Source organism: Setaria viridis, chromosome 9, assembly GCF_005286985.2.
Source record: "Setaria viridis chromosome 9, Setaria_viridis_v4.0, whole genome shotgun sequence".
NCBI classification, from domain to species: Eukaryota; Viridiplantae; Streptophyta; class Magnoliopsida; order Poales; family Poaceae; genus Setaria; species Setaria viridis.
Window position 1 is genome coordinate 54,635,738 of NC_048271.2, and position 26,665 is coordinate 54,662,402.

General features: G+C 47.4%; 2 protein-coding genes across 2 annotated transcripts; one reads left to right on the top strand and one right to left on the bottom strand.

Moving 5' to 3' along the window:
* Positions 1-4,058: 4,058 nt before the first annotated feature.
* On the bottom strand, positions 4,059-9,519 carry LOC117836354 (uncharacterized). The gene is made up of 9 exons (XM_034715759.2): positions 9,223-9,519; positions 8,562-8,610; positions 8,380-8,467; positions 8,241-8,286; positions 8,058-8,156; positions 6,745-6,813; positions 5,854-6,163; positions 5,644-5,771; positions 4,059-5,447 (listed from the first exon to the last, which is right to left on the bottom strand). Exons 1-9 carry the CDS (start codon positions 9,502-9,504, stop codon positions 4,611-4,613), a joined length of 1,908 nt encoding a protein of 635 aa, XP_034571650.1. The 5' UTR covers positions 9,505-9,519; the 3' UTR covers positions 4,059-4,610.
* A 1,192-nt stretch (positions 9,520-10,711) lies between these two features.
* LOC117835826 (uncharacterized) lies at positions 10,712-22,070 on the top strand. The gene is made up of 13 exons (XM_072290562.1): positions 10,712-10,842; positions 10,920-11,007; positions 11,104-11,194; positions 12,534-12,618; positions 12,762-12,918; positions 13,228-13,339; positions 14,832-14,911; positions 17,328-17,656; positions 18,224-18,377; positions 18,584-18,663; positions 19,182-20,888; positions 20,977-21,145; positions 21,235-22,070. The coding sequence occupies exons 1-13, from the start codon at positions 10,798-10,800 to the stop codon at positions 21,873-21,875; spliced, it is 3,738 nt and encodes a 1,245-aa protein (XP_072146663.1). The 5' UTR covers positions 10,712-10,797; the 3' UTR covers positions 21,876-22,070.
* Positions 22,071-26,665: the final 4,595 nt, after the last annotated feature.

A 26,665-nucleotide genomic window follows, 5' to 3' on the forward strand; every position in this document is an offset into this window, starting at 1 on the left:
CGAGGCGCTCTCCCTCCCCATGCGACCACGCTTGAGCACCGCTACCGCTGCGGAGCTCTCTGCCCTTTGCAGCCGCCTTGACGGGCTCCGCCTTGGGGCTTTGGCGAACCGTTGTCACCTTCTCTGGGGGCATAAAGGCGCCTTCCGCTCCGGGGCAGTGTACCGGATGCTCAAGCGAACCGGGTGCGGCGCGCCGCTCGCGGAGGCCAATTGGGACAACTTCGTGCCTGTCAAGGTGAGGGTCTTCTTTTGGATCCTGCGCCACGAGAACACTCGCACTAGGAGCTTTCTTCATCACCATGGCGGGCTGGGGACTGACCTTTGTCCTACTGCCCCGACTCACTGGAAGACTTGGAACACCTCTTCTTCACCTGCCCCCACGTCGCTGCCTTCTGGGCTGCGGTCAGCCTTGGGATGCCTCCTCAAGGACTGCACGAGCTGCACGACGCTGTCCCCCTGCCCTCCGAGAAGCTCTGCCACACAACTTCTCTGCTGCTGCTATGGGTCATCTGGAATAGCCGCAACCGAATGGTGTTCGACGGGGTGAACTAGGACTGCGCCGCCATGGTGGCTAGCCTTGCGCGGCTATGGGCCATCAGGGCTCCCCAGCGGCTGGACCTCAACCCCTAGATGATTGGCTCTCCACCATTTTTGTGTAATTTTCGCTTTTGAGTGATTTGCTCCCTCCCCCTTGTGTACTCCTAACGCGCCGCGTCACCGTTGTAAACACCATCGGGGCTTGCCCCTAGTTAATTTGAGTTCAGGTAGGCGATCTCCGCCCACCGTTGCCGCCTAAAAAATATAATGAAAGATGGACAATTCAGTTCAAAAGGTCTAAAAAGTCCCCGATTGCAAGATTCAGATCACTTGAATGCTCTGGCGCATGCAGAGGCGGACAAGTCAGCTTGACACCTGTATACCATACTCAGTCCTATGTCTATTCACAGGTAACCCAGCTGACACACAAGTGAGGTGAGTGGACACCACCATGATACCAGCAGTAGCAGTGATGGCTGCAACGTGGACACATCATTTTGCTGCAGGGCGGGCGAGGTCATGGTCATCAAGTGCCCCAGCAATCAAGCAGCCAGGGATGGATGGATCATGGCGTCGGTCATGGGTGGGGAGCGAGGATTTCAGCTACCGCTGCAGCTGCGCCATGGGATGGCGGGCAGGCGCGAGCGAGCATGATGGAGGGGGACGAAGGGGCAGGGCAGGCGAGGCGAGGCGGCAGTGTCCACAGTCCAAGTGTGTGCCTGCCTGCTGCTGCAGGAAAAAGCTTTTCATTCAGCTACGGTGGTCACTGCTCATAATTGCCTCGGGATTCGGGACCAGCGGCGGTACGGCCACTTCTGTCTTAATTCGTGGTATTAATGGAGCCCTTTTGAGAAAGCTTCTTCTTTTTTTAAAAAAGAAAACGAAAGAAAAATCAGAATCGCGGGCTAATGATTGGCAGTGGTCACTCTGTCACTGACAGGGCAACGCATGGTGACTGATTATTGCTGACTGGATGATGGAATTTGTTGCGAGCGCGACCGATCAAAAGATCGTATGGCCGGCCCGGAGTGCAGATCCATCTGGGAAGCACATAATTTCATCACAATCTGAGAGGCTCTCACTCAGTGAGAGCAATCTAGTTCTACGGGCATCAAGTGTTTGTCTCCCAGTTTGGTGGTGGGTGGTTGAGGGTGTATGGTATATGGACAAAGGAAGTGCACAAGAAACCCTGTGAGCCCGGCTGGCTGACGCTAGCAGCTCAAGCCTCAAGATGCAGGGCACGGAGCCTCGAATGCGGCAGGAGAAGGAACGGAGGATACGACAGTGGTTAGTTGCGGCACGCAGGGCGGCGGATGCGTCATCGTCACCTCACCTGCGTGCACGTCCGATCCGGCGCTGAGGCGCTAGCACTACACCATTGTAGTAGGCGCCACACCGTCACCACTCACCGCGCATGTGGTAGAGTATGAAATGCTGTGTAGAATGGGTGGTAGCGTACGACACGGAGTGGCTTCGATAAACCGATGGACATCGATCCGTCTAGCAGGCATAGGAAGCATTTTTCTTTGTAGCATGGCTAGCCGACCTCTGCCCTTCAACTTTTAGTGCCCTTTTCACTCTATAAAAAAGGTTGATGACGCCGCCTGAAAAGGCTAATGCCAAACAACTGCTGAGCTGAGCTGAGCATCACATCACTTGGTTCGATCTCTTTGCATAACAAAAAATCACTTGCTTTGATGTATCTATCATGCATGGTTCCAATTCACATACCAAAAGCTACACGGACATGTCAAGCTAACCACACCTTAATAGTTCCAATCCTGTGTACGAAGTTGCCTGCCTGATCGCCTCACTAAATCACGTGCGTGATGGAATGATCGGTTCTGATTGAATCAGACACTTGCGTGCGTGCATGTCACTGTCACGTCACGTTCTGTACGACTGTACTGTATCGTCCTAGGTTCCTTGACAGGAGAGGTTGGTTAGCGAGCGGTTTGCTCGTGCCATCACGCAACAGACGGGGGTGCAGCAGCAGTGACCTGTAACCCTCACCTAACCTCGAGGCTCGAGACAAGACGACGCTGCTTGCTTCTCCGCGAAGTGCGATGAACCACTCCACCCCATCGCTCGGCAATATAATTTTCAGCCTAGGATTAGCGATCACTAGGAGCAATGTAATCTTTCCTTTGATCTCAAGCAACCCATCTCGTTTCAATCAATCACGGCTCCACGAGGCCAGGTTTCCCGGGACGACGATTGCCTGGGCAAACCGGCAACAAGAGCAGGGTGGTTTTGTACGGGGAAATCGGGACAAAAGAATAAACACTTCCTCTTTGTAAAACGTATGATAAAACGTTTTGGTTTTGTTCTAATTGATCAAGTCATCAATCGTCTTGCATCTTGGATAACAGGAGCAGAGCGTGCACGGCCGGCGTCACGTGCCGCGGTGACCGCCGGAAACAGCAACCTGGCCCTGGCGGCCTGCAGTGAAGGGAGCTGACTGGACAGTCCGGTGCAGCTGCAGTAACCCGCCACACTGAATCCTCATCATCAAGCCCATTCATTCCATTCCATCTGCTCGCCACAAAGAGCGGCCGGATCATTTGATCACATTTCCTCTCCCAAGTCCCAACTCGCGTCGCGTCATCTTTGCTTCTTCCGGTCCTTGTCTACACGCACGAAAGACGAGCCAGAACCTACGACGACGACCCTGACAGGCTCACAGAATGACAAGGTTTCAGCGGCGCGCAGTTCTCCAAAGTTTCCTGTGACGCGGCCGGGTACGTGCGTGACAGCGTTTTCCACGGCGGAAGGCGTACGAGATTTTGAATGGACGATGCATCCTCTCGCGTCGCCGTGGTACTGGAGGGGGGCTGCATCGTCACTGTGGGGGAGTAATGGGACGGCCGGGGGCCGGGTGCCGGGGCAGCCCAGTAGTAATGGGTGCCGATGACTCACACGGCGGTCACACCCATGTCCATCCATGGCTACACCACAATGAATAATGGCATGGCGTGCACGCATGGGGAGAGCGCTGTGCTGTGCTGCCGATCGAGTGCCCGGGCGGGACAAAAACCAAACATGATGGCGTTCAGGCTTTCAGTTGAGGGGAGAGCGTTCAGGTTCAGTTCAGGGCTTGGGCATCGACGCATTCACGCGCCCGGGCCTTCACGTGCCGCGCCCGCGCATCATTGGGACAGGGGTGTCGGCCTGCCATGGCAAATTGACAACGACGCGAATCATGACTGCCTCTGCCTTCATGTGATGCGTGTGCTGCTGCCTGTTGTTGCCCCTGCCGCTACCGAACATGGTCTTGGCTCGGCATCAGTCAACACTCACAGGAATAGCACGAGATACCACACGCATCCTGCCAGATTCCAGCATTTTCCTACGCATCCAACGAGATTCCAGCATTTTGACATTTAGAGATATTGCGGCAATCACCCACGTCACATCATCCACAGAAGGTAATCACTGGCTTATGCAGTAAAAAGAATGACATCAAAATGCTGAATTTGGTGGAACAGGCCATTCAACATACCCACGTACGGTAACAAACCTAAAAAGAACCAGAACTGTACTAGATCAAAAATCAAAACAACAGCAACATGAGCAAATGTTATCACAGCACCAGGTCACGCCCCGGCAAGCTTTGACCGAGGGTTGCTCATCCTATCACAATCAGCCACTCGTACATTTGGAAATGGAATGGATCCTCTCAAGGGGAAAAGGCACAATTATTCACTGCCTTTTTTGCTTGTATACTTCCTCTTCTACTATAATGTTACAAATTGGACAACAGGCACCGCCTCATCCCAAACATTATCATCTCCAATAGGATTAGAATCTGTACAAACTACCCTACCCTTTTACAACAATTCACTTGGGGTCAAATGATTAAATGGAGGGCCTAGCTGCTCCGCTTCCCACAACCACCGCTCGTGTTATTCTCTGACTGATTCTTCCTTGCTCCTGTGCTCCACTTGTTGAGTTACGAATGTCTGTCGGCTATCTGATGATTCAGCATTGGGCCCGGAGAAGCAGTATTCAACTCATGCCTGTGTCACAGATCACAGTACTAGGGCAAACTATGTCAATGACTACTGCTGTGCTCATAGCTGCAAAGCCAGATCAGGATGCTTTGGATTCACTAACTTCCCCTTAGGCAGGGAACCTGATGACTGGACACCAGCGTTCAAGCTTGGGTGAGCAGAACTATTATCATTCACAATCTTTGGATCATGACTTGCACCTTGCACAGGGTTGACTGTCGCCTTTCCAACATCTCCATTCTGTGCTGCTTTAAGACTATCAGCAGTTAGTTGGTGGCCATGGATATAGCCGTTGGCTTTACCATTCATTCCAGAAAACATCCCAAGCACCTGAGCATGTGTCATAGGAATGCCTGATCCAAATAACCCGTGTCCAGCAAATTGACTCATGGCGTTTGACACAGCGGAGAAGCCATTGATATTAGAGTGGATTTCTCGACTGTGGCTGTGGTGCTGCAATGGAGGCGCTGGTCCAGTATTATCTATACCACCACATGACTTGTTAGCTCCATTCTCATGCTTGATTACTTTACTGGCAATTTCAGAGCTCTTATCAAAGCTTGCTGATGTAGAAGGTACTGTTTGAGTTCTAGTTAGATGCTCCTCACCAGTAACAGCCCCATTTGAAGACGGTCCAGACTTGTGATGGAGGACATCAATCTTGGATGGCATGTTGGGTGGAGCAGTGGACTCAGAGGGATTGGTGGATGTGACAACAGGAGGCCACTGGGAGTTTTGGGGTGGCTCACCATCTACAATCCATCCTGGACCAAAATTTGTCCCAGGGGGTAGTGCCCTTCTGATACGATTCGCTGCTATATCCCAGCCAACTGGGCCCAATTTTGCTGCGAACCGCGCCAAGCTCCTAGCATATGCATGTTGCTGCTGAACCCCTACCTGGTTCACGCAATAAGAAGGAAAAAAACAAATAGACTAGAAATATTAGCATAGCAAGTTCCAGTCAGCATAGATGATTAAAGCAGTGGTTGCAATGATCAACTACAGTTAAGTTAGTAGGGTTTACACAAAGTCAACCTATAACCAAATTTGTGAATTCTTCAAAATAAACTGTATCTGGTTAGGATGTGCTTACTGGCACCAGTAGTTTCCTCTCATCATCAAAGGCGCCAAACAGAGAGCTATTACGTGAGTAATGCTGATCATACGTACTCCGGCGGTCGTCATCTAAACTAGGGGGTTTCTTCCCCCACTTTGATGAACCTAGAAGATTTATATAAGTCATGTTTGTCAATCAGATGTCTAGCACCGTACTGAACATTTATTAGTAGAAGTAAGAACTAACCTGAATAATCACCGATTTTATCTGTTCTTTTTGCACTAAAGGAACCAAACATACTGTGAAAAGTGGATGGATCTTTCAATGGGGTAGTATTTCGAGTTCTGTCTCCAGTAGATCTTTTTCTTATTGTATCAGCATTGTCTTCAGGTTTATTTGTTTTTACATTGGATAGATCTGGTGACACATCATCCTCTGTCTTTGGATTCTTTGGTGGCCTGCCTCTTCGAGCTGGTGGCTTGGGTTCTTCTTCTTCATCGCTAGGTTGCCTCAAGTTTTCAAAATCCTTTTTGGCAAGAGCTTCAATAGATCGTGCCTAAAAGATTATTGAATATTTCAGGTAAGTAGATGGCTAGAAGATAATAAGGTATCAGCAACTTGTCCACAATGCAGAAACATTCAAGGGATAAGGAACTGAGCTGCCTATATATGTGGATGTATCAGTATATTTTCCATTGCAAAAGATATATGGTGTCTTCTATAATAGTAAAGCATGTTGTTGGAGGAGACATGCCAAGGAAAATAGCCAACTTGATACACAGTTTCTATAGATTTATTGGAAGAAATCAAGTAACCCTTTAATATCCAAGACTTAAAAACAGTTTCCAAGTTAGTACGTCAAAAGGAATAAACGCACTAGCAATCACAGACATAAACAATTACAGTAAGAACACAAAAAGCGCACATGGTTTTTGCAAACATACATGCAAATTTGCATGTCCCTGCAAAACTGAAAGAAAACTCAGAAACTCAGAACAAGTTTCACACTTAACATATATTCTGAAGAACAAAACTACCAAAAAACATACATGATCCAGAAAATATAGCAGTGCATGCGACAAGGTGGTTATATATATATAATATAATAATAAACAGTACATGCACTATAAAAATTACCTGCCGGAAGTAGATTGTGTCGGCTGAATTGTAAGACATAGCATTTGACGTAAGTAGAAATACATCATCCTGCACAAACAGAAAAACATAAAATGTCAAAAGATCCACGTTACTGAACCACAAATAGTACTCCATTATGACTTGATTTCTACAAAGCTTGCAATCAAATACTTAATCTTTGGTTTAACACATATATGGAGAAAAAATTCCAGTGTTTCTATGGGAAATTAAACACATCAATTTTAGAACACCCCAGTGCACTTGGTATTCTCAAAACCCACAACATGCGTGACATCCTGCATTTAGAAAATGGAATTCAACAAAGCAACAACACGCCATTTGGTGTAACCCTATGTCAAGGGATGAACTTGGCAATTACAAAGAGCAAATGTTTCCATATCCGCTGAAGCCAAGATATCAGTACTGTATATAAAGTTAAGTATATGCAAGAAGCACAGTGCCACTTTGGATAAGAAAAGTTCTTGAGTACTGATACTTCTTATTAAAGCAGCTGGTTTATTGGCATAGCAACTAGTTCTGGGATTATTATTCATAAGTGTCTTGGACTAATTATTCCAATGAAATTTCACTTTAGCAAGCTAGGCATCCAGCCTATGTTAGAACTACCCTTGAGTGATGAATAGATCCAACTGATTATCTACGAATGACTACTACTATCATCATCATACAGTATAAACTAAGCTGGAGTTTGACGAATTAATACTGTATTGGATCTGGAATAGGTCAAGATCATTTAGTTCAATGGAATTCTTTTTTTATCTCAGAATGGTGCAAGACAATCATTATACCACAACCTAGGAAGTCTCTACATGCCAATCCAAAAGGTACCTTTCATTAAGGACATTAACTCATATGGTACGAGCCCAGTTTGGCCCCTGGTAAAAACAGCAACAACTACAGAAAATTAACATAGAGATATAATGTAGCGCATGTTACTCAAGAATTTCTTGTCTGGTGCAGAAAGCAAACAACTGGCGTATTCTATTAACAATACCAAAAAGCAGTATCAATTTCCTCACAAGGGATTAATGAAAGATAGACACGTGAAATAATATCAACTAAACACTAGTTCATTATACACGAGATTAAATTGGAAAGAACACAAGATTGTACAAGAAAACTACAGAGACATTGTTAAACCAGTGAATTGGACAGCAAAATACGGCAGTAAAGCACAGCAGATTCTATCAAACATTAGTTAAATCAAAGATTCAAATGAAAGCCGGCTACACAAAACAGAGACGTCAACCAAACCTACGATAGTGGAACCAGTAAACAGTCACGCAGCATACCTCAAACTGCTCCAAGTTAGAATAGGAGTCATTCAACAGCTTCTCACGGATTGTTGAGAAATCCATTGGATGCTCAATAATCTCATGGTAATCTGGAAGCTGGAGGAGGAACACACAAAATGCCAGCATTAGCAACAGAGTTCCCATCTGAAAACACAACAGAACCACACCTCCATTACTCACCTCCTCTGGGTCGACAGGCTCTGAGAAAACTCCATAAGTATCCTTCCTGAGAGCAGTGCAAGGTAGACAGATAAACACACATAACCGAAGCAATCCTTATTGGACGAGAATTACATCAGGATGGGGCCAGGGCACTCACTTCTGGAGCCTATCGAGGATGAAGAGCAGCAACTTTTTGTCTGGGAGGGGCGTCCCCGTGGGCCCACCGCCATCCAACGCAGCAAGCCCTACTCCCACAAACGCAAGAAACGTTAACCAACGAAAAATTCAAATCCCTGAACCACTTCAACGCTAATGCTTTTGCTTCCCTCCAAGTCTTACCTTTCCCCGTCGCTTTCGCTGCGTCCTTCTTTCCCTCCCCCGGCTCCTCCTGCAGCATCAAAGAACCGAAACAGCAACCATCAGAACAGAAATCCACCACAACAAACACATTCATGCATGACGATTTCGCTTCAAAGCGTCACTATCCCGTCATGTAGTGGGAATTGCAGCAAAAATCAAGTGTTGCAGCAAGCTCCGCACTGAAAGCGACGACTTTTTTCTGCCTCTCGCAGTCCGGACAGTGCTTACAACCCATCAATAGGAGAAAAAGGAGGTCAAATGCGTCAAGGCTTGTCAGATCCGCTTACTGTTCCCTTCAAAGGAAAGGATTAAAGCGCTGACGAGGGTCAAGATCCCTAGACTGGCCGGACTCCAGAGGCCCCAAAAAGAATTCCAAACCCGCCCAAAAAAGCAACGCCCTCCAAGAAGCAAAAATCCCCAACCGCCACTATCAGAGCTCCACTGATCCCCGCTAGATTCCCCACCACGGAGGCGAGCCGTACCACAAAACACCCCCCCCCCCCCAAAAAAAATCCCGAGCCCGCAGATCCAACCACTACGGCTCCGCATCGCCGCGTGTCCCGCGGGCAAAACCCCCTCGGGGAGGTCCCCAAACCCCGGAATTTTCGAAAAATTGGCGCGAGAGAGGGAGGCCCCCGACCTTGACGACGCCGGAGAGGACGCTCTTGAGGCGCTTCTGCCGCCGCCGCCCGCTCCCGGCCCCGTCCTCATCGTCGTCGGAGGGGTTGGGGTCCCTGCGGGAGGGTGAGGGGGCGGGGCTAGGGTTTTGGGCCTGGAGGCGGAGGCTGCGGCGCTGGAGGTCGAGGAGGGAGGGGCGGCCCTTCTTCTTGCGCCGCCGCTGCGGGGATGGCGTCTCTGCGGGGGGCGGCGGGGGCGGGGGCGGGGGCGGTGGTGGGGGAGGGGGCTTGCGGGTCTTCGCCATCGGAGTCCGGCAGGCCCGCGACGGCGGCGACGGCAGCGGCGGCGGCGGCGCGGCGAGGCGCGGGCGGGGGGGAGGAGGTGGTGGTGGTGTGATGGCCTGGGAACGGGTCGGGGTGCGTGTGGCTTTGCGTGCGTTTGGTATTTTTTTCCTGGGGCCTTTCGGTTTGCGTCGGGCGGCTCGGCTCTTGCGGGGCCCGCCGTTTCCTGACCTGTGGGGCGGAGCTGTGTGTGGCCCCATATGTCAGCGAGACGGGATAAAGGTATCCGTGTTATTGGGTTCGGATCGGCCGGCCGCGGGAGCGTTTGGTGGGGGTGGGACCGGGCTCGTGTGTGTCGTGGGCGGATCCGATTGGTGGGTGCCCCCCAGGTCGTGTGGGTGGTTGTTTTCTAGTTGGAATAGGAGGCCGTGTGACCCACCTGCCAGTCACATAGGAGTTCCCTTCGGTTGTGTTTCCCGCAATTCTTACATCGAATCACTGTATCGGACCTTCCAAAAAAAAAAACTGTACCCTACCGTTTTGAAAAGGCTAATCGATCTTTTGAGCCAAGTAATATTTTTACGTGATCTGTGGATAAATTGTCAACTTATGAGGAACATGGGATGCAAGGACATGTTGTAGCACAATAATAAGTGACACGATAAAGCACAAACATCCTTTGTATAGTGTTTACTGTTTAGCATGGAGGAGGCGGGCTCATTTTCCTTTTTTCTGAGAGGGAGGAGGTTACATGCATGTTTTGTAGGCTGAGAAATCGCCATAGAATGTCATGGCATGAATTCTGAAAAAAAAAAAGGGTCCTCACATCAAGCAATCAAGAGCGGTGACCCAAGTTTGAGGCCCGTGTGGATTGACAGATCCCCAATCAATCAGGAGATAATGGCGTATCCAGCTCGTTGTAGTCCTCCATTACCATAGGATGCATCATGCAAGGATATTGCAGCCATGCCCGTTTCAGGGTGACCTATTTCTCACGGACAGAAGGTTCAACATTTTCTTGACAGAATATTCCCTAGGTCCGCATCAAGATAATCAATAATAAATTTATAGAGAAAAAATAACACCAATAACAGTAATAGAGTTTGGGCTCAGCTTGTTTACATCGGCTCAAGCCCAGTGGAGAATCGAGCCCATCAAGCCCACGTGAACAACTTGCGCCTTCACGCTATGGTCACGTAAAGCAATGAACACGGCTATGGTTTCCGTCTCTTGCTGTGCGTAGGATCACAGAACTCGAAAGCGCGGCGCCTCCCGCCTCGCCGCTCGCTCCCGCCGCCGCCTGCCTCACCGGTCCCATGGCCGGCGCGCCGTCGAGGTGCCTCTTCGTCACTGGCCCGCCGGTAAGCCCCTAACCTCTCACAGAACCCTCCTCCCTCTCTCCCCAACAGCTACCTCACGGCCTGGGTGGTGCTCGCAGGGCGTGGGGAAGACGACGTTGGTCATGCGGGTGTTCGAAGCCCTCAGGGCCTCCCACCCGAACCTCACCATTCGCGGCTTCTATACCCGTACTGCGTTACCTAGCCCTCTAGAACTTCGATTCGTTCCTCTGCGCAGTTGGCGACCAGAAATTTCACCAGTTTTTGTGTGTCATCTGTTTGCAGGGGAGGTGAGGGAGAGTGGGGAAAGGGTAGGGTTCGAGGTTGTCACGCTCGATGGCCGAAGTGGACCGCTCGCCTCATCCAAGGTTTCCAGGTGGGGTTCACCTTGCTATTACGCTTCTTCTGGTTTCATTTGTTTATAGGTACTGTGCATTTGGGTAATTGGGATTTTGTAATGTGTCGGTGCTATGGAAATTATCTGATACTATGGATTAGTAGTCTAATTGTTCAAGCCGTCAATAATGACTGTCGACAAGAAATATTGCATTGTTGTGGATCTATACAAATAGCCCAACATCTAGTGTGAGATTGCTTCCCTGCAATTCTAGTTACACTGCTCAATTCTAATTGAAAGTCCCTTCCCAACGTGCCAGCAAGAAGTAATGGCCATGCTTGGATGACCTAAACCCATCTTTGGTGATGATTGGAAAATGGTTCATCTTCTCTATTACGCAGATTTTCAAGCCACCTGTACTAGTCTGTGGCTCTGTGCTCATGTGTAACACTATATGTCCCTTTTGGTTAAAAACACACACTCCATCTGCCCATAGACTTTCCATCGTTGGATGAACTTGAGTTTTCCAGTTCCTGTTGTCATACTTCCATCCTGCACGTACCAGTTAGACCTATTGTTGCATCTTTGCCCCTCTACTAATATTTAACTATCACATCACTGCATGGCTGCCATTGCTTATTTTCGCAATACTGCTTTGATGTATGTCTGGTATTTTGTTAACCTAGATGTGTTCACACATACCATCATATTTTTTTGGTCTTTTGAAGCCTCACCCAGAGGTTTCCAGGTCAGGCTCACCTTGCTATTATGTCTGTTCTGATTTCATTTGCTTAGCACCATGCATTTGGGTAACTGAAATTATTAAATGCATCACTACTGTGGAAGTTATCTGATACTACGGAGCAGTAGACTAATTGTGCAAGCCTTCAAGATCAGGTACTACTACTGTACTGCATTGCTCTGCATTCAAGCAAATAGATGAACATCTTGAGATTGCTTACCTGCAATTATAGTTGCAATTTAGCGCTCAATTTTAAATGAAGGACCCTTTCTAGTGCACCGTTGCCAAGTGATGGCCTTGCTCGAATGACTTAAATCTGTCTTTGTTGATGATTGGAGAATGGTGCATCTTGTCTAATACACAGTTCGCCTGGCTAATTATGCTGGTTTGTGCTCATGTATAACACTATATGTCACATAATTTTCCATTGTTGAATGAACTTTGAATTTGTCAGTTCCTGTTGTGACAGTTTAATGTGTCAGTTACCTCTTTGCCCATGTAATAATTTTGAACCATCACGGTGCTGCACATCTGCCATTACTTATTTCCTCAAATACCACTTTGATGTATGGGTGCTGAATTCTTTTATCTTAGATATGTAAAAACAAACCATCAAAGTCTTGGTTATTTTTGCAGCCCAGAGTCTGTTCGATGGCCTACTGTTGGGAAATACAAAGTAGATGTAGCATCTTTGGAATCGCTAGCATTACCTGAGCTGCAGGTAAGCAATTCTGAGTTATGAAATCTCAAGGGTCTCATTCATGTGTTGTTGTTAGCTTATGCATGATAAAGTTTTGGAAGTTTGTTGTTGATTGATTATGATGCAAAAGGTAATTTACTAAATATTTCTTGTTGAAATATCAGGTCAAGGAAGACACAGATCTCTTCATCATTGATGAAGTGGGTAAGATGGAGTTGTTCAGTTCAGCATTTTTCCCTGCTGTAATGAGAGTTGTTGAATCCAATATACCAGTGTTGGCCACCATACCGATTCCTAGAAATGGCCAAGACATTCCAGGAGGTACCATGTTATCCTGTTTCGCAACTTTGCAGAGGCTACTGATTGATATTATTGCTATGCCGTACAAAATATTGCAGTAAATACCATTTCCTTGGTTGACAAGCCAATTCATTAATGTATTTGAGGAAGCTGTGTTCATGTACATGTTTAAAGCTTGCTAGCTATGCTATGTTATGCATTCAATAAATTAATTGATATGTCATACTGAAATACTATCCCAGTTTTTTCTTCAAAGTTAGTTGCAAGTCCTGATTCTGACCATGGTTTGCCCCTGGAGTTCTCATTGAATATTTTTCCTGTAAAATGCAGTTGCTAGGTTGCGGAATCATCCTGGAGCTGCTATTTTCACCTTAAATACTGGTAACAGGGATACGATGAGAGAAACTATCTACAATCAGTTAAGCAGTTTGTTGCAGAAGAGGTGATTTGCTAACCACCCTATGTGCCCTCATTTTGTTAGTCTGACATAAGGCATAAAAAAAGTTTTCTTCTATGCAAAATCTAAAGTAGAAGTTTTCTTTCAGTACTTGTTCCATATAGCCTATGATAGAACGTATGGTCAAGTCTTATGGTGTTGTACCTGAAATACCTTTTTCCAAGTTTACCGACCAATGAGAAGACAGTCAGATTACTATGTTGTTGCGCTTTACTGGTCAAATCTGAATGTACAAGAAGCATGTTGTTCAGTTTTTCTTAGTTCTGTGTGTGGTTATTTAATCATGTATTCACATTCACCTAGTCAAGGTTTTATCATCACAACAGCTCTCTCTTGTCTGGATGCATTTAGCATGTAGTGACTTCTACAACAAGTATCACATACTTTGCGCTACTAATTTGCTAATGTGCCTGCCTGCATATTTTGGGCCCATGATGACTCCAGCTTGGTTTGGCAGCCCCATTCTAACTTAATTATTGCTGTAGTTCTTACCCTCATTTTGTCTTTTAAAGATGACCAATTAGCTGAAATTTGCCGTAGTTCTTACCCTCATCTTGTCTATGAGAGATGACCAAGTAGCCGAAATGGCAATCAAGTTGGATAGTAATAATGATTGAGGCTTTAGACATTTTTAACCAACACTTGTGAGTTGTGACGTTTCCTTGTTAGAGTGTATGTTCACCAATGCTAACTGTTACTGAACTATGACTTGTGATAGGTAGTTTAGTGCAAATGATACATGTAATCTTATGGGTCACGGCGCATTTGATTCTCTTGAGGATGTCTAACCCATAATAAATTCCTGAAGTGTTAAATGATGATGAATGAAGATCAAATTTCTGTATCAGTAGGCAGCTATGCACAATGATGAAACCTATCAATAAAAGCGAGTTGGAAATTGAATAGACTTCTTGATGTCATGATACAATGCACAAAAGAACCACTGCATAGGTGTGATTTGGCTGACAAAGGAGGTTTTCTCAATCCCCTCTCCGTTTCTTCCAGCATTTTGGACCACTGCTGCTAAGACACCTCATAATGGAGTAGGGCATATCCTAGAAGCAAGCAGCGACTTCACATGACACATGTTCCTATGGGGGACTCTTGATCTGAATGATCGCAGGGAATTTTCACCCAAAGAGGCACAATCTTTTGATTGAGGTGGGCACAGAATTAAAGCGTGGTGTACTGATCATGACACCCCTTTACAACCCACCGAGCCCCATGCCCCCTTTGAGCCCGTCCGGGAAGATGCCATTAAACGCCAACGCTGTGAGTTTTGGTAACCTTAGAAAATGGCAAGTGAGGCCAGGACCATCTGAGCAGAGTTTTCAGTTTTAAGAACTGAAAGCTCCTTTAAACTTGTTGACAATGTTTAGTTGAAGGCAGAAAGTGCAAGGCAATCTCTCAGGAGATACGATACTCTGTTTTTGTCTAAATATATTAATGCTTAGGCGTGCACAATATATAAATGCAGACTTTTAGCTGCAGATTATCCTGTTTGTAAGCTGGAGCTGGAACCAGTGAAGAACTTCAAGGAAATACACATGCAGATTTGTTGATCCTCTACTTCATAACTGGAAACCTGTTCTTTTGTGTTCGTAGCCCTTGAAATGATTCTTGATAGAGACATAGAGTGACTAGTCATTTGAGAGGGAAAAGAAAACAGTTGTCGAGTGACAAGACCACAAGACTCATAAACAGTTGCTCATTTTCGTGTTTGGTCTGAAACGTTCATACTGTTGAGCTTCCGAGGAAATCTCGGGCTTTCTGAGAGGACAGCCTTGCTGGCTTGCCGATGACCTCAGTGCCCTTGCCTCGCTTTAGGCAGTGCCAGTGTGGGGTGTGGAACTGAAATTGCTGAATGGTATTGATTCGGTGGCAGCCCCACCATGTGATCTCTTCATGCCGGAGGGGCCTCTGGTTAACTTGTTTAATCCTGGATGCATAATTTTCCCTCCTCCAATGCAAGTTTAGTTTAGCGCTGAGCCGCCGAGGAATGATGGCCGTGCATGAACGCATGCCAGTTGATATCACTTGCCGGATTTAAGAACGGAAAGAGGCATTGATCCTCCTACCGAAAGCTTGCGCCGTGCCCCGTGCACTTTTATGCTTCCACAGGAATGATGTTCGGTTGGTGTCCCGGAGAACTCCAACATCAGGCATGCTCGATGCTTTTACCTTACCATGAGTAATTGGTGCCTCCCTCATTGCATGGTATACGCACTGCATGTTCGGTGGCGTATCCCTGTGGTTCTTCACACGCCGTTTCATAGTTCAGTTTCTTTTTGGGTACCGGTACGCCATACTGGACGGAGGGAGCACTGGGGCCAGCCGGTAAGGAATATGCATAAGTCCGTCAGGCACCGGTTGCAGTTGGCAGTTTGGTGAGACGACATGCGCAGAGACATGGCGTTACGAACCAATAATACAGTGGCCATCTGATCTGGGGCTCTCGTTCGCGATGTCGCCTGTCATCTCTTCTGAATTCTGATAGCTAGCGGCAACTAACCAGCCCTCCCCGGCCAAGCCAACGAGAAGCCAGCCGCGCCGCACGACACGGGGAAAAAACAAGCGGCGGCAGGCCGCAGCAGTTGTTGGCCGGGGTCAAGGCGCATGTGCGTGTGCGTGCGTGCAGGACGTCATCAACATTCCATCCCCGATCACGCCCAGATCCCACACACACATCACGCGTCGCTCTCGGCGCCCCGCGCGACACCGCCCCGGCAATCCTTACGGGCCGGGCGTACCCCCGCCATTGATGTGCCGTGCCCGCCGCCCAGAAAACACACCCGGTCCCGGAGCCATTTGGGGTGTTCCTCCTGGAAATATACATACACGCGCGAGTTGCATCATCAATAATGGGGTTATTATGTAGACGTAGTCGTTAAGTCGTGTACATGCATGCTTGTTCTTGTTTAGTATAATTTGTGCAGCAGCTGCTGATGATTGATGGAGCCGGCATAGATATATGAATTTTTTTTTGAACCAGAATTTTTCAAAGCCATGCAAAAAAAAATTGAAATGTTCGTAGACCTCACAGATTTTCTGTTCAAAACCTCTTTTGTTGTGCTGTTAAGTTAAGCCTAGAGAACAGGTGCTAAACTAGCCAGGACTGAGCCAGCCATACCGCTTAAGTACACCATTATCTATTGCAAATGTAATCCGCACACATTTAATATATTTTTTTTAAAGAAAAAAAAAGAGGATGAGACAGCAGCTTCGGCATTTCATCAGCACTGGTTTCAGTTGGATAGGATTGTTCTGGTACAGTTGGGGTGCATCAAGTGATTCTCCTGTGTAATAATACTACAAAAGAAACTACTACTTAACGAGGGAACATCTCATCCGATTCGCACATGATGGTGACCAACACAGGTTGCGACTGCGATCCGTGCCCCCGGAACGGCCGGTTATCAGGAACGGCGCCAAATGGAGCTGCCCCCGTGCGTTCGAGAGCAGGAAAAGATCAACCGAAGCGTGTGGCGCACCAACTAGAGTCCTCGCACAACCGAGCTGTCCCCAGCCTAAAATACTATCAAGAGCCCTCTCTGTCTCTCTGGCCTCATTTACCTGGCTCCTGCTACAGAATCTTCCTCACTGGATGGGCCTCATTTACCTGGCTGCTCCTTCCCTGCAAAACCTTTCTCGTTTTAACCTCTCCTCTCCTGATAGTAAAGCAGTTAATTCTTCACCAACCGTCCAGCCCAGAAGGGAGTCAAAGTCAAGTAGTCAACCACTGGACAGTTCATCATCTTTTCATTTTTTACCATAACGGTAACAACTTAACGATGGCCAATGAGAAATGTTTCATCATACTACATTGTTACATGTACATGCATGCTGGCTAATCTGTTGAAAACTACTCTAGTTGCAACAAATGCAGTACATGATTTGATCACAGCCTAATCCAGTGGCAACAGAGGGCCAAAGATGGCGCGAGTGGAAGTAATAAAGGGCAATGGTGGGTGAGGTGAGGGCCTGAGCCTGAGGGGGGAAAGGCGGAAGAAGCTTTCGCTTTCCCGGCTGTTGCTTTCCTTCCGCCCTCTCTTCTCTACATGGGCTGTAGTAATTATTATTCCTGAGTGCCACCATAAGCGCGCATCAACAAACAAGAGCCTCGACCTCCCGCGGCGTACCTCTCCTCTCCATCTCTCTTCTCGCCTCCCGCGGCGCCCGGGTTCCCACGGCTGGAGGAGCTGCGGCGAGGCCTCTGCCTGTGCACGCGACGGCCGGCGGCTGGTCGTCGGAGCCGCGTGCCGACTGCGGAGAGGAGGCGACGTCAGGACGAGATCCTTGGATGTATGGCTCTTGTCTTCCTTTCTCCGTTCATTCGCGTCTGCGGTCTGCGTGCAGATTGATTTGATTTCTTGGGTTGGTTATCATTTTCTGGTTCTTGGAGGAAATGCTGTTTCTTCTTCTTCTTCTTCTTCTTCTTCTTTTCTTCTTCTTCTTCTCCGTTGTGATCTGGTTGCACGTGGGTGGGGTTCAGCTTCCCATTCTGTTGACGACTTGGCATTTCTGTTCATGTGCTGGTGTGCTTGGCCTTGGATGATTCTTTCGAAATGAATTCAACAGAGTTTTGTTCATACGACCCTGCTCCGCTTCCTTTTTCTTATGATCTCTTTTAATTCGTGGCGATTAGAAATATGTCTCCCTTCTCTTATCAAAATGCCAATCGATTCCAGTTGCTGTGACAGTGATATTCAGCATCCTGCGCGTGCCTGAATTTGCTCTGGCCTTGTGTATCAGGTTGATTTCATTAGCAGGAAATGATTTTTTTTAAAACTGACGAGCAATCCTGTGGTGTTTCGGTTGTGACATGCTTTCTGCAGAATCTGACATGATATCCTGCACTTCTTTCTGCAGGATAAGAAAGTCAATCTCCTTCGTCCTGCAGAGACTCTGATATCGCCATCGAAGCACCGCTGGATCTCCCTGGCTGGCACCATCATGCTGCAGTACCTGGACTTCTCTCATGCCAGCACCTCAAGGAAGTGGGGGCACAAGAGACAGGGCGATGGTATGGCGATGCATGCTGATCCATTTCTCTCTGTCCACCATCCTACAACACAAAAAATTGACCTGAATTTCTGAATCCTTGATGGATGCTAACATAACCGAAGGATGGAATAAATTGATCAAGAGGGGGGTTTTTTCCTGATATTTCTCGGCTTTTTGATGACTGAATTGGGAACTCATTGGTATATGCCATATCCATGCTTCCAGGATTTGAAGCTCCAAGAAACAGCATGGAGTTCGCCTTGGAGGCTTCCCACAGCTACGGCGTTTTCCAAGAGGATGTCCCGGTGAGTCTTCCTTGTACCAGTACTGCTCTGTCAGAGTAATTCCTTCAATCTTCTGTTCCCCACAAGTAGGCACTGTTCTGTTTCAGAAAAGAACATGTCTTGTTCCTCTGACGCATAGTTCGTTGTGTGCGTGAAAAAACTTTGATCGTTCTTGGGCGATGACTGGTAACTTTGTTGCTAGCTCCAATCTGTACTTGCAACTGACTGTAGTTACCTGACACGACATAACAGAAACTGCATTAATAATGTCAAGTGGTAGACCTTCATCTGCTGTTTCTTTAGACGTGGCCCCCATCTTCTTCCATCTACTGTTGCTGCATCTACTGACTAGTCTTTGCCTCATTGTCATCTTTCCATTCAATGAGCAAACTTTTCATTAGGCACATCAAGTATTTTTCTTCTTTTAGATGAAGCAACGTCCAGTTACTATTTGGAAAGTTTGTATTATTTTTTATTGTGCAAAAGGTGACGAACAAGAAACTACGATGATCTTATTGAGTTTCTTGTGAATTTAACAGTATTCCTGCAATATGAGGCAGTATCCAAAATCCGGGCCCAGCCACAGCTCTACCCCAATCAAGAAGCTGATCCATGAGGACATTTCCTTCAGAACAAATGAAGGCCAGAAGAGGCCCAGCGTCATCGCCAGACTGATGGGCATGGATTCACCTCCACTGAACACAAGCACTGAATCCATCAGCCGTTCAGAAGAAAGAAGATCAGTGCCAAGAAGCAGAGATCCTTCTGAAATGATCTCAACCAAGCATGTCTCCTTCGTGCCACACAATAAGGACTCCATCAAGCATGCACCAAAGCAAGAAATCCGAGCCTACGACGACGAGAGGGATGTGTTTGGGCATCCTAGCAAGAGGAACAATGAGTGGAGTAAGCCGCAGCCGCGAGAGCACCCGCAAGAGGAGGAGCTGCAGAAGTTCAAGAAGGAGTTCGAGGCATGGCAGGCGAGCAGAGCATGGGAGCAATCAAGAAGTTTTGAACTGGAGAGCAACCTCGATGACGACGACGATGACAAGTGCACGGATATCGTGCCGTACAGGCACCAGCACCACAAAGGGAAAGATGCTAGCAGTGGCAACAAGTACATTCACTCCAATGACGATGTGCATCGGAGAAGAAGCAAGGAGAGCAGCACATCAATTTCCGGCAGCCGTACGTTCTCTCTGGCGAGCGCAGACGCGTGTTCCACGAGGCTGCCACTCTCCAGGTTCTACCACGAGGAGGAGAGGTCGTTGTCGCCGACGAGGATCGTCGTCCTGAAGCCCTGCCCGGAGCTGAGCATGGACGACATCGAGGAGTCGTCGCTGGGGTCGCCGGAGCTGGTGAAGAAGGAGAACAACATGGAGGCCTTCCTCGAGGAGGTGAAGAAGAGGCTAAAGATTGAGCTCGAGGGGAGCATGGCCTCCGACGACAAGGCGAACCGGTGGGCCGTCGGCGACATCCCGGCCGACCCGAAGAAGATCGCTCGGAACATCGCAAACCAGATCAGGGAGAACGTCACGAGGGACTTGCACCCGGCGCTGGTGCGGTCGGAGTCGACACGATCATACCGCAGCGATGTGCCATTCAATGGCCAGAACCAGATGGATTACATCGGCAGAGATGCCAGGAGGCAGCTCTCTGACAGGCTGAAGAACGTGCTGCGAAGGGAGCCGGACGCCGAGCCGCCGTTCTCTCACCGGAGAAGGGCCGCCTCGACGTCGTTCGACGAGGAGCCGAGGCCCAAGCCAAGGCACGACATGGCATCAAGGAAGGGGAAGATCAGGAGGAAGGAGGAGAAGAAGTGCGCGATCGAGTCCGACGTCAGGTCCTTCAGATACGGATCATCAAACAAGACACCAACGACCCAATTGGACTCGGAGCCGGTATCGCCGAGAAACCTCATGAGGTCGTTCTCGGCGCCGGTGTCCGGGACGACCTTCGTGAAGCTCCTCTCGGAGGAGCCCCGGGTGCTGACCGGCGCACGGCTGCAGCGCAAGCAGGAAGGCTACGGGAGCAGGCCGTCGTCGTCAGAGGAGAGGAAAGGGAGGAAGGACGCTTTCGGCATCAAAGGCAAGGTGTCCAACTTGAGGCAGAACCTGGGGCTCAGAGCCAAGCTGTTCGGCAAGAAGTTCCACGCCACCGACGAGTCGTCGTTCCCGGACGACCTCCCTCCGATCGGCACGCTGGTCACCGCACCTTCGGTTCTCATACACCCCGGCGTTCTCCAGGTGAGGCAACTCCACCAAGGTTGATGGTTTTTCTTTTCAGAGCCATTGCAATCTGACATGAGACTGATGCTTCTTTGGTTGCATGCAGGAGAACTCAACCGAGGTGCCGCCGAGCCCGGCGTCGTGGTGCAGCAGCCCGCCTGACGAGATGAGCAGGGGAGGCTACCCGAGTCCTGTCTCGCCGTTGGAGGCCGCCTTCAGCGGGCACCGATCGCCCTTGAGGACGGCAACAAAGGACATGATCTCAAGTGGTTGTGGTGAGTACCAAGCATCCAGTGATGCTACACTGAATACATTCTTCAGTGATTATGTTTGCCATGAGTTCTGATCAAAGAACCTCTCGCAGAACCAGGAATCTTGTCAGAACAATTTCAGACGACTGAAGAACGAGCTGAGACAAGTCCTGTCCTGGACGACCAGGACGACGACATGGACGAGTTGGATCACCCTATCAAATCCTTCATCAGAGACGTTCTCGTTGTCGCCGGCATGTACAGATCGAGGCAGAATCCCGTCAACTTGTTATCAGACTGCGAAGCTAAGCCGATCCCCAAGCGGGTGTTGGAGGAAGTCGAGTCCTCGTCCTCAACCGTGGCAGCTTCATCCAATGTCGGTGCGGCAGCCATCGACCACCGGCTCCTCTTCGACCTGATCAACGAGGCGCTCCCAGGAGCTGTCCGGTCCTCGACGACGCTCTGCACATTCGACAAGTTCTATGCCGCAGCACCAAGAAGAGCCCCCGGCGGCAAGAAGCTTCTAGAGGCACTGTGGAAGTCCGTGCAGGTGTGGCTAGAACCTCCAAGCCATAGTAAGACGTCGAGCTCTGCCTCCGTGGACGTGCTGATCGGCCGTGACCTGAGCATGTCAGCGTGGCATGGTGCGTTCCGTGACGACGCCGACGCGTTCGGAGAAGAGGTGGAGGCGGAGATACTGGACGAGCTGGTTGATGAGATGGTGTGGGACGTGCTCCTCAACGTGGGGGACTGATGATTCGTAGGTCTCTTCTGACGAGTATACTTGTACATTTTAGGGTGCCTTTTTTTTTTACCTCTTCTGAGTGCTTGCTGGAATTGCGATCGTGTGTTAGGTGAGTGAAAAATGTAACTATGTTTGCGCGTGGAGAATTCTAAATTTACACTAAGAAATGCATAAAGAAGCAAAAATAGAGTGGATTTAGAAAAAGGAATGCGAGCTTTTTATTATTTTTGGTGCAGTTTTTGCACCAAGTCTTGCCTACCGTGTCAGATTTTCCTAGGAAAAATAGCTGTATATTTCGACGGTATTCTTTTCATTTAGGGAAAAAAACTTGAAATTCAAGAAATTTTATTTGAGCCCCAATTTTACGCCTGTTAAAGTGAGCCCCTTCAATATTTTCCTCTAAATGCTGTAATCGACAAAGGCTTGCACATAGAGTGGTAAACAGAGAGTCTGTGAACATGAGTTTTCTTGCTGCTGAAGAGTTAAACTTTTAAGTTTGTCAAACAGAAGGAATAAGATTAGTGACAATCGGACAAGCATCACGCAGTACCAAATCCATTTGCTGAACACCGAGTACCTAGCTAGCCCTTTCTGTTCGTATTCGGGCGAGCTTGTGCAAAGACAATATAGTCCATTCGGCCGCGCCCTTCCAAACAACATTATAGGTTGGCTGTGATTCTGCTTTTGGTGTTTTATATCTTTACTTGCTCTTGGTCTATGATTCCTTCCACCATTGAGGGACTTGCAACAAAATTGTCTCAACTATAAAAAAAATAGTCTTTATGCTAACAAAATATTAAAAAATACGTTCTGCAACATTTTAAATCATACGGTAGAAAAAAAATCACCATGATAGATATTTTACGTACTAGTGATGTAACAATTATAATAAGTTACAAATACATGATTAGCTTTGAGAAGTTGGGAATTGCAGTTTATATCTAAAATCTTTCTACATCTATTTTTAAATTATTGTACCATAAATGTGTAGATGAACTCACATTTTTTGTTACTTGTTTTTCACTTAAAAATGGCCGTAATTTCAATTTAACCTTAAAAATAATATTTTGTGTAATAATACACATAAATCATGAGGAAAAATAATAAAAGTTCTTGATATGACCTATTGTTCAAACATATTAAAATGACTTGTATATAGAATCTGATGGAGTATAAAATTTTGTATATTAGTTATGTACAATTTTATCCATCTCGCGCTCCTTGATGTCAAAGGAGTGACCTGGTTAGAATCGCAACTTTGTAAGAAGGAGAGTGCAAAGGGCAATGCTGGCGGTGACCGCTCACCTGTCGTGGTCGCCTGCGTCTGCCTGTCGCCGGAGAGAAAGGGAAACAAAACTGTTGTTGAATTTGGAGGATCTCAATGGCGACCGGAGAAGACAAGCATCCTCTTTTTATATAGCATGAGAAGCGTGAGAACGGTGAGAGCGAGACAAGGAATTTGATGGCTCAATGCCATGCAGCACAACGGTTTTGTGTTTGACGATGCGGGTGCATGACCCAACCCTATCTTTTTTTAAGGCAAACTTTGGGGAGTTCCTCACAACACTTTATTTTATATATTAAGGTTAGAGAGTTAGCGTCACATACTTACAAATATGTACAAAGAGTGAGGGCACTGATGTTAGGGATAGATCTCAGTACCTGTAAGTAAGGAAGAAGACGGACTTCCACTAGTATTCACTGCAATCCTACTATAACTCATACCTTGTAATCCTACTTGAACATTTCCTTATAACAATTAGTAATCACATCCCTTGGAGTATATAAAGTAGGGCAGGGGTACTTAGATCAGCAAAACCATGATGGAAGACCAAATCCTTAACACCAAACAACACCCAAGCGCAGGGCGCGGCGCAATATACAACACCCCAAACATAACGTAGGGTATTACGCTACTTTGACGACCCGAACCTATATAAAGCTGTCTTATGTCCTCGCTTTTACCATCAAGTTACAGATCCGGCGATCCCCCACCAACCAATCTACTACCTCGGGATACCCTTGGTAGGTTGTCGGGCCGACATCCGGCGTGCCAGGTAGGGGTGATTATCGAGATCATCGGGCGAGCTTAAAGGACCTCATCTTCAAAATCAATCTACTCGATGAGAAGGAAGTCGTTGAGTTCCAATTCGAAGCGGATACGAGAAGCCAGTGGGAGATCAATCAGTTGTCGGCTCGTCTGCATGCAAAAAACTGCAGCACTAGTCGCACTGCTATAGCTGATCATCCTTTGTGGCTCCGTGCGTCGCTCAAGGCTAATGATCCGCTACCGCTCCATGCCCGTGAGAAGGAAAAATACCAGCGGAATTATTTTTCCATCTCCAAGTCGAAGTCACCGTCGATGCATCTTATGCTAATTATCTCCGGTTGCCGAATCCTATATTGAAGTGATGAAAGCCAATCAATATTCCATCTACTGCCCGTGCGCGGATCGAGGAAACTATACGAGTACTCCCCATGTAAGGCTACTTTTTGGAATTTCAGTACACGTACCAGGAAGGCTACCAGGAGATATGTTTCTCTTCACTACACGTACTCAAGAAATGCACGTGGCACTTCAGCATGCATGACTGCGCTGGCTTCACCGGAACGCTCGGTGACACAATAACGACTACCTAAAACTTCTTGTATCGACTACAAACTAGTTGAGGGCGGGTTCCACGTGATCAACAACTAGTCAGAATCAACTCTGACTAGTCGGCTTCATCAACAACCGTTGCGGCTTCACGACGACCGTCACGGCTTCATCGACGATCATCCACGAATCAAGCTAAGTCACTTTTTTAATTATTTTATATAATTTTTTCAGCTTGTTTTTCGCATGCAGGGCAACGCGCCGAGTACTTTTTTTTGTACGTCTCTCGACAGAAATTACCCTCCAGAGCTACACTTTACCAATTATTTCTAGGACATGTTAACCGACAACCATGGGCTTGGTACACCGAATTACGGAGGCTATAGCCAGGGGTTTTGTGCACTGAGTTTTGGAAGATCCGCCAACAGGCTTGGTACATCGAATTTCGGAGGCTACGGCCATGAGGTTGGTGCACTGAGTGCTAGAGGCTCGTAGCGGCTACCCCCTAAGGAGGCACAAATCCTATGCGCGGCAACACTCGCTCTCCTCGCCAAAAGGCAAAAAAGTCTGAATGACTATTTTACGCGCAATCGCGCTCTCTTTTTATCGCAATGTCGATTACATATTTTTGTTGTCTCCTCTTAGCGGTCACTAATCTCCTCAAGCAGAACACGCCTTAATCCGTGAAAGCCTCAGATCTTCTGTCATGCCTAAACGCTAGGACGCGTACACGAGACAAAGATCTCAGACGCGTAGCAGCAGTGCTAGTACGCGTACACGAGACACAGATCTCATACGTAATGGCAATAGCTAAACAGGAACTGAGAGCCTAAATGTATCAGGCTAACTACTCGGAAGAAATATGGCCGAAGCAAGAAAATGACACACAACATTTACATTCATACTGAGTAAATTTCGGTAGTATCTTCAAAATTTTACAAATATACTACATATTATATGCATCTCTTTTTGCAGATCAAGCTTCGGCGATGACTTTTCAGGACACTCAGCATATCTCCAGTGGCTCTGCTAACTCCCAGGCTTGGGGACTAAGCACTAATTAAGCACTAATTACTGCTCGGAATATTTCCAATGGCTAAGCTAGCTTCCAAACTCGAGGGCTAAGCGCCAAATAACTACTCGACGTGGCTCCTACGGCTTACCTGGCGTATAAGCTTGAGGGCTGGACGCCGCAAAACTACTCAGATGACGACTGGCGTGAAGACTAAACCTTGATAGACTCTTGAATTGATTATTTAATCATTCCAAGACTCGGGGGCTGATAAACTACACCAAATACTTGATTTTTTCAAGATGAAAGAAAAAGATTCAAGATTTTATTGACCCTCAGCTTGATTCTTCGATTCAACCTAAGGTTCGAGGGCTACTCCATATGGAGTGTGACTTTCACACCCTCCATATCACATTCCAAAGATGAAAATTATAAAATCAAGACGATCAAGGATTTGAGCACACCATAGCCTCATGGCTGCTTTGAGGAACTTTGAAGATTCAGCCAGACAAAATACTCGAAGAGCACCAAACTACTCGGCGAGGATCTGAAAAGTACTCGAAGGCTGCTACACTCGACTATGAAGCGCTTGGAGGCTTGTCGGGGATAGATCCCCATACCCGTAAGGAAGGAAGAAAACGAACTCCTAATATGATTCCCTGTAATCCTACTGGAACTCATACCTTATAATCCTACTAGGACTCCTCCTTGTAACTGACTAGTAATCCCGCCTCCTGGAGTATATAAAGAAGAACGGGGATACCTATATGGGCAGAACCACAACATAGGACCAAATCCTCAACACCAAACAACACCCAAGCGCAAGGTGCAATATACACAACCCCAACAGGACGTAGGGTATTACGCTACTCTGGCGGCCCGAATCTGTATAAATCTGTGTCTTGTGTCCTCGCTTTTACTATCAAGTTTTAGATCCAGCAATTCCCCACCAACTAATCTATTACCTCGGGATACCCTCGGTAGTACCGACAACAAAAAGATACAAATAGGAGTTTAGTCATTGAGTAAGTTGAAGTCTACGGTCTTCTCGGAAGCGAAGCAGCTGGAGGAGAACTTTGTTCTTGCACCTCACAGTCCAAAGCTAAATGCTAGTTTGAGGCATATCAAAGATTAACATTACACATTTTCTATATTTCCCATGACACTATAATGAAGATTTCCACGAAGAAC

What these genes read in the sequence shown, in the direction of transcription:
- LOC117836354 (XM_034715759.2), bottom strand. Translation starts at nt 9,504, where the DNA reads ATGGCGAAGACCCGCAAGCCCCCTCCCCCACCACCGCCCCCGCCCCCG. An exon ending in AGCGAAAGCGACGGGGAAAG is followed by an intron (nt 8,468 to 8,561) that starts GTAAGACTTGGA and finishes TTGTGGGAGTAG; the next exon opens with GGCTTGCTGCGTTGGATGGC. An exon ending in CTAACTTGGAGCAGTTTGAG is followed by an intron (nt 6,814 to 8,057) that starts GTATGCTGCGTG and finishes CTGTTTGTGCAG; the next exon opens with GATGATGTATTTCTACTTAC.
- LOC117835826 (XM_072290562.1), top strand. Translation starts at nt 10,798, where the DNA reads ATGGCCGGCGCGCCGTCGAGGTGCCTCTTCGTCACTGGCCCGCCG. An exon ending in GGAAATACACATGCAGATTT is followed by an intron (nt 14,912 to 17,327) that starts GTTGATCCTCTA and finishes ATGGTGGGTGAG; the next exon opens with GTGAGGGCCTGAGCCTGAGG. An exon ending in CATGATCTCAAGTGGTTGTG is followed by an intron (nt 21,146 to 21,234) that starts GTGAGTACCAAG and finishes AACCTCTCGCAG; the next exon opens with AACCAGGAATCTTGTCAGAA.